A 13609-nucleotide genomic window follows, 5' to 3' on the forward strand; every position below is an offset into this window, starting at 1 on the left:
ACCGATAATGCCCAACGATCCCCCATTAGCGGCGTAAAATGGCACATCCACTGGAAGCAGCGGACGACATTGGACCGGAAAAATATTATAAATGAGGTCCGATATAATAGTTGCCGATGCCCCCGTGTCCACTAACACCCTAATCTCAACCCCATCAATAGATCCCGTAACAACGGACGAACCCGCCGAAGCAGCCACAATTCTATGCCCCAATTCCGCCCATTCAATGTCTCCCTGGTCCCGGCCGAACCCCCCTCGCCGAACCGAATCCCCGAACCTTAACCGGCCCTCCTCCGCCGCAACGCGGCGTCCCATGTGTGCCAAATAAACAGGCCGAGCGTGTGAGGTGCCGCGACTTGCCGGGGATTGTAGAGATGACTTGGGCTCTCGGTCGTCGTCCAGCCGAGCTCCCATGGCGCGCTGCCGCGGAGCGCGGCACCCGGACTCCACGTGGCCCCGGAGGCCGCAGTTATAGCACGTGACGAGGGTCGGAGTAGATCTTGGTTGCTCCGACTTTCGGCCCGATCGCAGAGGCGACCGGGCCCCCGGCCTCCAGTCCCCTGGTCGCCCCGTGGCGAACGCCTCCTCTCGTGGGCTGACGACTTGGGGTTCGGCGACCACCAAACCCGGGGCTGCGACGACAGCAGCGTTGCAACCAACGCCTTGCTTCCGTTGTAGGGCCTCGTGCGCTTGAATACTCGTGGCGACTCTCAAAGAAGAAATATCAATCTCGTCAGCTGTGTTGATAGGGACCCCCAGGTCCTGCGCCAACTTGAGCAGCTGCTCCAAAACCATCGCGTCTTGGCCCTCCTCGTCCATCCGAGGGAACGCAGCATCAGCAAGAGCCAGCAACGCCGTGCGATAGGCCAGCGCGGTCTCCGTGGCCGCTTTCCGTCTTGCGTAGAACTGATGGCGGCACGTAGAGGGAGGCCCGTAGACCCTGGCCAACAAACCCAGCGCATCCTTCAGCGTGGAGCGGTCCGACTTCCGTGCAGCCCTGAAGGCCGCGAGCGCATCGTCGTCCAGCATGGCGGGCAATGCCCGCAGCGCCGTAGCATCGGACCACGCTGACATCTCTTGATGCGCCAAAAACCTTCGCTGAAATTGGCCCCAGTCTCCGCCTTCCGCCTTGAAGGCTGACAACGTTTGCAGGCGCTGCTGAAAAATGAAGTCATCCGCCTCGTGGTTCCTCTCCGCCTGTCCGTCGGTGTCTAAGATGGCGGCTCCAGCAGCAGACGTAAGATGGCGGACCCCCTCGCGCGCTGATGACGTCGATGCGCGCGCTTGGGAACCCACCACCACGTGGCGCTCGCCGTTCCCGCCAAAAGTAGGCCCAGGCGCAATGGCGGGAATCCCCCATTCGTTTTGGCGGGAATCTGCGGGGCGACCTTGTAAAATGTCCCCCACCGTCCCCGCTCCTCCCGACGAGCTGATCTCCGCCAAGATGGACGCGGTGGCGAGCAGCAGCTCCGCCAGTCGGGAGTGCGCCTCACGAAGCCCGGCGTCGGTCCCCGGTCGCTCGGCCGGCGCCGTCGACGGACCCTGCAGCGTGGGCAAGTCCTCTTCCTCACCCCCCGCCACCAGCGGCCCCGAGTCGTCCAGGTCTTCCTCGCGGTCAATCCCGTGGGTCCTACGGGTCTTCCTCGTCTCCATACTTGGAAGCCCGTTTCACTTCTGACGCCAGATGAAGTATTGGAAATGACGGCAGGAAACTCCTTGACGGGAACACACTTCTTTTATTAAATCTTGACTTGTAACAATACAACGCGTGGCCTCTCTTCTTCACAATGCGCTTCTCTTGACTCTGGATTCTGTGCTGCTGGCTCTCTGTGCCTCGTGTAGACTCCGCGCCTCGGCTACACTCCTCTCTCGCCTCGTGTAGACTCTGCGCCTCTGCTACACTCTCCACTCGCCTCGTGTAGACTTTGCATCTCTCTCTCTGGCTACACCGTATGCATACTCGGCTCGTGTAGACCTTCCTCTCTCTCTGGCTACACCGTATGCATACTCGGCTCGTGTAGACCGTTCTCTCTCTCTGGCTACACACTATACATTACTCAGCTCGTGTAGACCGTTCTCTCTCTCTGGCTACACACTATACATTACTCAGCTCGTGTAGACCGTTCTCTCTCGCTGGCTACACACTATACATTACTCAGCTCGTGTAGACCGTTCTCTCTCGCTGGCTACACACTATACATTACTCAGCTCGTGTAGACCGTTCTCTCTCGCTGGCTACACACTATACCGTACTCTCCTCTACTCTCCATTACTCTCCTCTCCGGGCTCTATCTCTGCACCTTCGTCTTCATTCTTAGATGGTTCCACTTCTGCCCCCTGCTCCTCTGTGCATCACCTTATATACCCCTTCTTCCCGGGAGACGGAGCGGATGCGGACCTCAACGTCGGCACCGCTCCTCAGTTACCCAATCCCCACGCGCTATCCCTACGATCCGGTTCCGCTCAGCGCGTGTTTCCACTCCCCGACCAATCACACCGCGCTGCTCCCCGATCACTCCCTCTGGGCGCGTCACCGGCACACAGCCAATCAGCAGCACTACCCCCACCCGCGCACTGACGCCTGCTCCTCCCCGTCAGCGCGCGTCACCACACACACACCCGTACATACGCGCTGGCACACGACATATACACCCAGCGCGTATCACCACTACATATGTAAGGTGTTGTTAGTATATATACCTACGAGGGGTAAAAATATTTTTTGAGGGGGGGGGGGACCACAATTTTCGGAAACCTTTTGACATCAACTATTTACCCCACACTTTCTACAAGTTTTTGGACTTGTGAAAGCCTTTTATATATTTGTTGGTGGAGAAATGTACAAACAGCCCACCGGGCTTTGACAATACCTTAGTATCTGTGTATACATATATGTAAGGTTTTTAAGAAATATATTTTTCACCCGGGCAAAGCCGGGTACTTCCGCTAGTTAGCAATAAATGTTGAATGAAAGTGTAAACGGTGCTTTTGTTTTGGTCATGAGCTACCTTGCCTGGACGGGATTTGTCCAGCCGAGGTTCTGGGCAGGGTTGGGCAACCAAATCCAGTGCAAATTCAATGTTTCAAGAGCCGTAATGCATGTGAATGAGCCAGTCCTTAAATAATGTCAGGAAGCAGTCCTGAAAGAATCCCATGCGGCTCCGGAGCCACAGGTTGCCGACCCCTGGTTTTTATGACGTCAGAGTTCCAAGGAGGAGGGGTGTAGACATTAACAGTGGCTATGGGAGAGCCGTCAACATTTCCCTGCATAATTTAGAATCTTCAATCCGGATCTGCAAAGTGGGTTAACAATTCAAAATCACGATGCTTATGAATGAGTATTGCAGTGCCATTCCTGTTAGACGAGTGGGGCACCGCAATAGACATAGACTACCCAGCCCTGTTTAAGTTTCGTCAAGTGTTATCACGATAGGTTGGTTTCTTGTAAGAGGGTGACACCAGCGTGTAGGTGACGCAGGTACGTGAGGGTCTGTTCTCACTTAATCAGATTATTGAGATCATTCACTTTTGGAGAGGCCATAGTATATTGTATTGGGAAGGGATGAGTAGTAACTAACTCAGGAGGGTTCATGGAGGCTTATGTGAGTCTGAGGTTGCTGGAGGGCTGGAGCCCTGCAAAGGGATGGCAAGGAGAAGGAAGGGGTGTGGTCATAAGGGCAATTAGAACCTTAATAATGAATAACTTCCTTACAAAATGTACCATACAACAGTGCATATACTATGCAGATGTACATGTGATGGGTGATTTAAGCTGACGGTGATGAGAAACCCTGTGAACACAGACTAAGGGATGTGTGATTAATCGAGTCAGGTGAGTTTTGCTATCTCGGGGGGTGGGGGGGAGGTGCTAATGCTGTCCATGCAGGTATAAAGGGGTGTGAGGGGTGAAGAACCCTTGTTTCACCCAATCTCTGCAGAGTGCCCCAGGTTCCTCCATCCCACTCCTGTGGTGAGGCTGCTGAAACAGGATCCAGCCTCTAGCCCCCGGTCTTTTGTTTTGCCAGAGATGTGTCCCTAGTAGACTCCTGGCATGTGAGGTGAGGCCAAGCTAGGATCTTGAAAAGGCCAGGAAAGAGGGTGTAACACAAATGATAACCCAATAACAAATTAAACAAAGAGTGAAATCCCAATAACACAAATACCCCTCAAGGGTTCATATTGCCTGAGGGGGCAATCGCATGACTGATCAATGTGGTAAACAGTAACAAGGTGAATTTAACACATACGCTTTCGCGACCAATATCTCTAATATATATCTCTAATACAGGTTTTTTGGGTTAGATCGCGTAAATATATAAATGTGTCGTTAAACACGCTACCACCGACACAGCCAATTAGTAAGGTGTGTCATGTAAACAGAACATGCCAATTCGTTACGAGTACAGCACATCAGTGTGTTGGAGAGCAAAGCCGCAACATTTACAATCTGAGTACGACGTTTCGCCAGTAATTCCAACGAGCTTAAGTTAAATCATTCTGAAAAGTAAAATCGGACAAAAGTTGGTTTCTGACACCATTGTTACTTGTACTTGTCCATGTCACAGGAAACAGCTGGTTTTATGACTGCTATTCTGATGGCAGTCAATCCCTCTGCACACCTTGCTCACCAGGAAAGGACTACATGGACGTTGCGAACCGTGATCCTGAATGCAAAAATTGCAGCACCTGCAGTGCCCTCTGTAGGTTCCATGTGTATAAGTGTCTGAGAGTGGAGATTAAATTATATAGGTGGTGAGGACTGGAGTAGGCAATGCAGGGTGGAAATTGGGTCAGTGACGGGCTCATTGGATGGCAATGCTGTTAATTCTAGATTTGAAGCTTTCGTGACTGCAATGATTCATATTCTCAGGTTTTTTCGGTAAAGTCACGTAGGTAAAACATTAAAAGTAATGAAAGTAAAATAAAACAAAACAAAAATAAAATTCACGACGTTTCGGAGGCAACACAAGTCTCCGTCATCAGGTGGGACCGTCACAGCCAGATTCGCTGCATCAAGAATTTTATTTTTGTTTTGTTTTATTTTACTTTCATTACTTTTAATATTTTACCTACGTGACTTTACCGAAAAAACCTGAGAATATGAATAATGCTGTTGTCGGATCCATGTTACACATTAACTGATCTCTATAATCTCCATGTAGACCAAGCATGCATGGATTTGGGGTAATGTAGTAAGTGAGAGAAACCTGAATGCTCACAATGATACTGTTTGTAAAATAACATTTTCAATTGGTCCTAACAATGTATTCTTAGGTTTTTTCGGTAAAGTCACGTAGGTAAAACATCAAATTTTACCTACGTGACTTTACCGAAAAAACCTAAGAATATGATTCCTTGCAGTCACGAAAGCTTCAAATCCCTAACAATGTAGTATTACGAGTATCTTTGATTTCACCAGGAGATTAAGTATGTTTGTGTTTTGTTTGTCTCCACTAAACTGTTTATATGTCTTTACATAACCCTTATCTTAAAAAAATATGCTTTCGTTTAGTGTGAATTAACTTAGATTAAAATTGGATACACCAATATATCCGCATGCAAAATGTATCGATCATATCTGTATTAAATGATCTTGTGTTACATTATGACATTGTGCTGCAAAATATATATCAACACAATTTTCCACTATTTAAAGTGCAAGGATAGTTTGTAACATTAAAATCACGTATCAGTCAAACCAGCAATGTCTGCATGCATCAGACCAATATGAAAGTGAGTTATAGCAATTTGCAATGCGTTATAGAGTGAGCCATGGTCCATACAAACAATTGAAAAAAGATCCAAGATAAATATTAAATATGAGGCTCAATGAAGCGTGTTATTCGTTAGGCAGGATCCAAGCTCCCAGATATTTTAGCATTTGAAGTGTCACCAATCTACTAATATGGAAGCGTAAGAAAAATTACTCTCAGATCTTTCCAGTAACGTTACAGCACTCCAACTGGGCTTCACTTCTTCATAGGTATGTGAAGCCATAGGCCGTCGGATCTCAAGCCCCTCTAATAGGCCATGCTCCTAAAACTGGGAATCACATTTTCTCACAAGATGCTGGGGTAGGCGTATGAAGACACAGGCATATTGAGCAAAGAACCCTCAGTCCCTCCAGTGGGCCCCATTCTGTGAGCTGTGCTTTGTTTATCTGAAACTTGAACCAGGTGACATCCATCATGTGGATACAACCCACCAACTAATTAAATACATAGTAAAGGGTATCCATCATAACTAGTTTCTAAAATTCTGCTCTCACTACGTTAGGTGCTAAGGAGAAGATAGTGCAGAAAAAATCTAAGTTGCTTGATGGGCCAGCAATTGGCAGTGAGCAGGCTGATGACAAGATGGCAGATCGAGTCTTGCATCAAGCAACTCGAGGAATTTCAGCAGTTGAAAGGACAATATAAACAAAACATACAAAAATATTATAAAAGAAAGGGGCCATATGGTGTTCAAAGAGGCGAAACACACACTTATATGATGCATTCCTGAAATTAAGCCGAAAAAAAAGGTTTTAACAAAATTAGGAATAGATTCTATCACTGAAAGTCCTGATCCTTCTTATCTTAGAGTTGAGATTATTATTTTCTGGCGAATTACACACCTAAAACATGTTGACAACCATGCAACATGGTTTATGGCAACACCCAAGAAACCACTATCTCCTTTCTTAAAACAATAAATAAACTTAGTAATGGCTGACCATGCACAATGTCACAAAAGGAAAATTGTATTTTTAAACTTTTCTCTTTTACACATATCTGTGGATGATACATTTTAAGTACTATGCAGCTTATCACATGGGTATAAGCTATGAGAATACCATGCTACAGGTAAATGTTACACAATGATTAATTTTAATAATATTATCCGCACATTGGTTTACCAATTACCCTGCTTTCACAGTTAATACATGTTCTGCCATCTGACCAATTTTTTTTCCTTTTGTCAGCTAAATAAACATTCTGTACAATAGCTACTGGGGAGATATATTCCCAATGCAAACATGTGTATTTAAATACACTACTAAAATGTTTATTTCTCTTGTTGCTTGCTATGCAGATGAAGCAATTCAACAGGAGTGCACTCCCTTCCGTGATACCGTATGCCAGTGTAAGAACGGATACAGTAAGATTCGTCCTACACAGTCTTGTGCAGTCATACCAAACACAGGTGAAACATTTCTTATACATCTTTATAGCCTATGTTATCAACATCTACAATTAAAAATACAATATATTAATTGCATAAGAGATATATGAATAAGAAAATGCACCGACTTTAGATTGGTAAATAATTGACACATTGGACGTGATTCAAATATTGTCAGTGGGGCTATTCTGAGTTTCTTCGGGACCAGACAGAGCTTCGTGCTTGCCACATTTTTATTTAATTCTTATATAAATTATATGCTATACACATTGGAGCAATGTATACACACAGATGGTGTTTCCCTTGCTACACATGCATCAAACCTCAAAAAGGCTACACCCTCAACAAGGACCTAACCATGAATGTTTAAGACGTTGGCAACCACATACAAACTAATGACTTGCTTTCCAATTCAACAATCAGTGAGTACTGAACCAACTGTCTTTTAGGGGCAAGAAAGAGATACTGTGGATCAACTTGACCTAGTGATAACATTTCAACGTCTTGAAAAGATGCAAGCCTTATCCAGAATCTCGCAGATAATAATTGGAGAGAAAACGTGCATGAATCAGAATCTTTATCCTGGAGGAATCTGATAAGCTATGAAGCTCTTTTTCACATATGTCCAGAAGGGGTGGGTAAGAAAACTATAACAAAGAGTACAAAAACTGAATGCACAACAATCTTGGTGTTATGCCTATTTTAAACTTGCTGGGATCGTTCGTCTCAGGTGGCATGAGTTACTTTTTTACTGCACAAGCCAGACCGTGTCATTGATTTCACACACAATTCGTGATATCAAGACGATTTGATGCTCTGATAATATATGCATTGTCTTTGAAACTGATTGGCCTACACCGGAGACAACCTTCTTTAGGGCTGAGTCTCAACCAGTGTTAGACCAGAGAAAGACAAAACGCGAACAGTACAAAGACAATGCACTAGCAGAGCATTTATAGCTCAGGGTGAACATCTACAAAATGGCACCTTTTTTGCCAGTATCAAAGTGTAATGCGGGCGTAAACGACCTTCCGGAAGTGACGTCATGGGGGGAGGAGTTACGTCACGTGGGGGAGAGGGTTCAGGTCTATAAGGGGAGAAACCAGAAGCAGAAGGGGAGTGATCGGAGACTGGAAAAGTGTGAGGCCACGCAGGGCGGAGAGTGAGAGAGAGTGTGGCGAGATCGCCACCTACACGGACCACGAGGTTCGGCACCGTCGGCCAACGGTGACCGACCCCGGAGCAGCCGGAGCAACGAGGAGGCTGCAGAGAGCAGCGGGTCTGCATAAGGGGAGTCGTGCAGCGGGGGTTCTGCACGAGGAGACAGCAGCGGGTCTGCTAGGAGAGAAAGTGGGCTACGTGAGCGACAGCAGCCTGGGGGCTGCAGAGCGAAGAGTATCTAGGGGAGTGCCGTGAGGGAGAAGAAACCGAACCCAAATAAAGGACACGGAGACAGAGAGAAGCGTCCGAGTTCTTTATTACAAATGTAGTGGTGATACGCGCTGGGTGTATACGTCGTATGCCAGCGCGTATGTACGGGTGTGTGTGTGGTGACGCGCGCTGACGGGGAGGAGCAGGCGTCAGTGCGCGGGTGAGGGTAGTGCTGCTGATTGGCTGTGTGCTGGTGACGCGCTGAGAGGGAGTGATCGGGTGGCAGCGCGGTGTGATTGGTCGGGGAGTGGAAACACGCGCTGGGCGGAAACGAATCGTAGAGATAGCGCGTGGTGATTGGGTAACTGAGGAGCGGTGCCGACGTTGAGGTCCGCATCCGCTCCGTCTCCCGGGAGGAAGAGATATATAAGGTGATGCACAGAGGAGTAGAGGGCAGAAGTGGAACCATCTAGGAATGAAGACGAATGTGCAGAGATAGAGCCCGGAGAGGAGAGAAATGGAGAGTAATGTATAAGTGTGTAGCCAGAGAGAGAGAAAGGTCTACACGAGCTGAGTAATGTATAGTGTGTAGCCAGAGAGAGAGAAAGGTCTACACGAGCTGAGTAATGTATGGTGTGTAGCCAGAGAGAGAGTGGAAGGTCTACACGAGCCGAGTATGCATACGGTGTAGCCAGAGAGAGAGTGTAAGGTCTACACGAGCCGAGTATGCATACGGTGTAGCCAGAGAGAGAGTGTAAGGTCTACACGAGATAGGTACTGAAGAGTGTGTAGCCGGAGATGTAAGGTCTACACGAGACGGGTACCGAAGAGTGTGTAGCCAGAGGTGCAAAGTCTACACGAGACGAGTGAAGAGTGTAGCAGAGGCGTAAGGTCTACACGAGACGAGTGAAGAGTGTAGCAGAGGCGCAGAGTCTACACGAGACGAGAGAAGAGTGTAGCCGAGGCGCGGAGTCTACACGAGGCACAGAGAGCCAGCAGCACAGAATCTACGAGAGTCGAGAGAAGCGTAGGGCGGAGAGAAGAGGTCACGAGTTGTACCGTTGTATGGTGACCGCATTGTGAAGAAGAGAGGCCACGCGTTGTATCGTTACAAGTCAAGATTTAATAAAAGAAGTGTGTTCCCGTCAAGGAGTTTCCTGCCGTCATTTTCCAATACTTCATCTGGCGTCAGAAGTGAAACGGGCTTCCAAGCATGGAGACAAGGAAGACCCGTAGGACCCACGGGATTGACCGCGAGGAAAACCTGGACGACTCGGGGCCGCTGGTGGCGGGGGGCGAGGAGGAAGACTTGCCCACGCTACAGGATCCGTCGACGGCGCCGGGCGAGCGACCGGGGACCGAGGCCGTGCTTCGTGAGGCGCACTCCCGACTGGCGGAGCTGCTGCTGGCCGCCGCGTCCATCTTGGCGGAGATCAGCTCGTCGGGAGGAGCGGGGACGGTGGGGGACATTTTACAAGGTCGCACCGCAGATTCCCGCCAAAACGAATGGGGGATTCCCGCCATTGCGCCTGGGCCTACTTTTGGCGGGAACGGCGAGCGCCACGTGGTGGTGGGTTCCCAAGCGCGCGCATCGACGTCATCAGCGCGCGAGGGGGTCCGCCATTTTACGTCTGCTGCTGGAGCCGCCATCTTACACACCGACGGAGAGGCGAAGAGGAACCACGAGGCGGATGACTTCATTTTTCAGCAGCGTCTGCCCACGTTGTCAGCCTTCAAGGCGGAAGGCGGAGACTGGGGCCAATTTCAGCGAAGGTTTTTGGCGCATCAAGAGATGTCAGCGTGGTCCGATGCTACGGCGCTGCGGGCGTTGCCCGCCATGCTGGACGACGACGCGCTCGCGGCCTTCAGGTCTGCACGGAAGTCGGACCGCTCCACGCTGAAGGATGCGCTGGGTTTGTTGGCCAGGGTCTACGGACCTCTCTCGGCGTGCCGCCATCATTTCTACGCAAGACGGAAAGCGGCCACGGAGACCGCGCTGGCCTATCGCACGGCGTTGCTGGCTCTTGCTGATGCTGCGTTCCCTCGGATGGACGAGGAGGGCCAAGACGCGATGGTTTTGGAGCAGCTGCTTAAGTTGGCGCAGGACCTGGGGGTCCCTATCAACACAGCTGACGAGATTGATATTTCTTCTTTGAGAGTCGCCACGAGTATTCAAGCGCACGAGGCCCTACAACGGAAACAAGGCGTTGGTTGCAACGCTGCTGTCGTCGCAGCCCCGGGTTCGGTGGTCACCGAACCCCAAGTCGTCAGCCCACGAGAGGAGGCGTTCGCCACGGGACGACCAGGGGACTGGAGGCCAGGGGCCCGGTCGCCTCTGCGATCGGGCCGAAAGTCGGAGCAACCAAGATCTACTCCGACCCTCGTCACGTGCTATAACTGCGGCCTCCGGGGCCACGTGGCGTCCGGGTGCCGCGCTCCGCGTCAGCGCGCCATGGGAGCTCGGCTGGACGACGACCGAGAGCCCAAGTCATCTCTACAATCCCCGGCAAGTCGCGGCACCTCACACGCTCGGCCTGTTTATTCGGCACACATGGGACGCCGCGTTGCGGCGGAGGAGGGCCGGTTAAGGTTCGGGGATTCGGTTCGGCGAGGGGGGTTCGGCCGGGACCAGGGAGACATTGAATGGGCGGAATTGGGGCATAGAATTGTGGCTGCTTCGGCGGGTTCGTCCGTTGTTACGGGATCTATTGATGGGGTCGAGATTAGGGTGTTAGTGGACACGGGGGCATCGGCAACTATTATATCGGACCTCATTTATAATATTCTTCCAGTCCAATGTCGTCCGCTGCTTCCAGTGGATGTGCCATTTTACGCCGCTAATGGGGGATCGTTGGGCATTATCGGTCAGGTTAGGGCGTCCATTTGCATTGGAGATATCAAATTGTCGGGACCCGTTTTCGTTTCGTCTTCTTTGGCAGTTCCGTGTCTTTTGGGCACTGATTTTTTGGCTAAAATGCCTATTAAAATTCTTATCGATCAACGATGCATTGAACTGCCATCGGGTCGCCGGATTTCATTTTTGACGAGCCCTACTGACATTCGGACGGCGTGCGCTACGATACAAGCGGTGGCGACACAGACCGTGCAAGTGCCCCCGGGTTCACAGATGTTGATTCCCCTCCGGTTGCGGAAACCATGGGTGAGGGAGGCTTCGGAACAAAGTATGCTTTTGGGTCCTTCTAACAAGGCTGTCGGGGGTCTTGATTTATCGGTGGCTCACACTTTGGTGCGGGCTGACAGGGATCCGTTTGTGATGGTTTTGAACGCGGGGTCGCGGCCAGCTGTCATTCCGCAGGGCACCGTGCTGGCTCACGCGGCGCGGGTCCCTGTGGATGATGGGTTGGTTGCGCAGGTGGGCTCGAGCCCCGCGCGGAACGTTGAGCCAAGGGAAGACCTTGAGTGGGTCCATTCGCTATGCGCCGCCTCGGACGATTTGTCGGCGGCGCAGTTGGGTGCGCTGCGCGAGTTGCTCATAGAATTCTCTGATGTGTTCAGTAAACATAAGTATGACATTGGGTGCACGGATTTGTTGCACCACCACATTGAAACGGGCGATGCGGCGCCGGTCAAGCTAAATCCCTTCCGACTGAGTCCCGTGGAGAAGGAACACGTTCAGTCGGCTGTTAACGAAATGCTAGAAGCCGATATTATTTCGCCCTCCTCTAGCCCGTGGGGAGCGCCTATTGTGCTGGTTAAGAAGCAGGACGGGTCCCTGCGATTCTGCGTTGATTTCCGTCGCCTGAATAAGATCTCTGTGGCTGACGCGTATCCGCTCCCCAGGATGGATGAGTCCCTCGATGCATTGTCTGGTGCGCGATATTTTTCGACTCTTGATTTGTTATTGGGGTTTTGGCAGTTGCCGCTCGACGAAGAGTCGAAACCTAAGACAGCATTTCGGACTCCAGGGGGGCTGTTCCAGTTTAACCGGTTACCCATGGGACTTCACTCCTCTCCAGCGACGTTTCAGCGACTTATGGAGTTGGTTTTGTCGGGCTTGCAGTGGGATACATGCTTGATTTATATGGACGATGTCATTGTTTTCAGTAAAACGTTTGAAGAACACCTCCAGCGATTGAGAGGGGTGTTCTTGCGAATGCGATCGGCTAAGCTGAAATTTAAACCGGCCAAATGTCACCTCCTTCGTAAGTCGGTTAGATACTTGGGTCACATTGTCGATTCTTCGGGGATCTCCACCGATCCCGCGAAGACGGATTGTGTCGGTTCGTGGCCGACACCTACGTCCGTTTCCGACGTGCGTAGTTTCATCGGGTTTGCTTCTTATTATCGGCGGTTCGTTGAGCACTTCGCCACTATTGCAAAACCCTTGCACGCTCTAACGGCGAAGGGAGTGAAGTTCAAATGGGGACCGGAGGAGGAGGCCGCGTTTTGCTCCCTCCGGGACGCCTTGGTGGGTGCCCCACCCTTGTGTTATCCCGATTTTGCGAGTCCCTTTTTGCTGGACACGGATGCTAGCAACACGGGCATTGGGGGGGTGCTATCCCAAGTCGTTGGGGGTGTCGAAAGAGTTGTCGCCTACGGTAGTAGGGTGTTGTCTCCGGCGGAGCAGCGCTACTGCGTCACCCGTCGCGAGCTGCTTGCCATTGTCTTTTTTGTGCAGCAGTTAAGGCCATATCTCTATGGTCGTCACTTTACGGTCCGAACGGACCACGCGGCGCTACAGTATTCATTGAGGGTCGCCCAACCCTCGGGCCAGTTGTCGCGTTGGTTGGAAGTCCTCCAGGACTATCAGTTTACGACTACGTACCGTAAGGGGTTGCGACACACAAATGCCGATTGCTTGTCGCGGTTGTTGCCTTGTGATGAATGCGCGTGTTTGTCGGGATCGGCGCGCTGTAAACCGACGCTTGCGGGGGAGATGGGGGCACTGGCTGCGACAGCGGGCGCACCGATCGTGGATGATTCCACTGCCTCTCAGGGTCGGGACTCGCTGCTCTCGTTGTCGCTCAGCGAATGGGGCCGTCTCCAGATGGCGGACAGCTCGCTGCTAGCATTGCGCCGCAAGGTTGGGGGTCCCGAGGGGGGACCAGGAGCG

At 50.8% G+C, this 13609-nt stretch overlaps 1 protein-coding gene across 4 annotated transcripts in view; it reads left to right on the plus strand.

Annotated features, from left to right (window-relative positions):
• LOC144717304 (uncharacterized) overlaps window positions 1-13609 on the plus strand; it is a 93104-nt gene that overhangs the window by 62625 nt on the left and 16870 nt on the right. For all 4 annotated transcript variants that reach the window (XM_078592775.1, XM_078592774.1, XM_078592776.1 and 1 more), the window contains 2 exons: window positions 4566-4700; window positions 7075-7185. In XM_078592775.1, coding sequence (XP_078448901.1) covers window positions 4566-4700; window positions 7075-7185 — 246 coding nt within the window. The remainder of the gene's footprint in view (window positions 1-4565; window positions 4701-7074; window positions 7186-13609) is intronic.

The sequence above is a fragment of the Lampetra planeri genome, chromosome 3, assembly GCF_965212315.1.
Source record: "Lampetra planeri chromosome 3, kcLamPlan1.2.h2, whole genome shotgun sequence".
Lineage (NCBI taxonomy): Eukaryota > Metazoa > Chordata > Hyperoartia > Petromyzontiformes > Petromyzontidae > Lampetra > Lampetra planeri.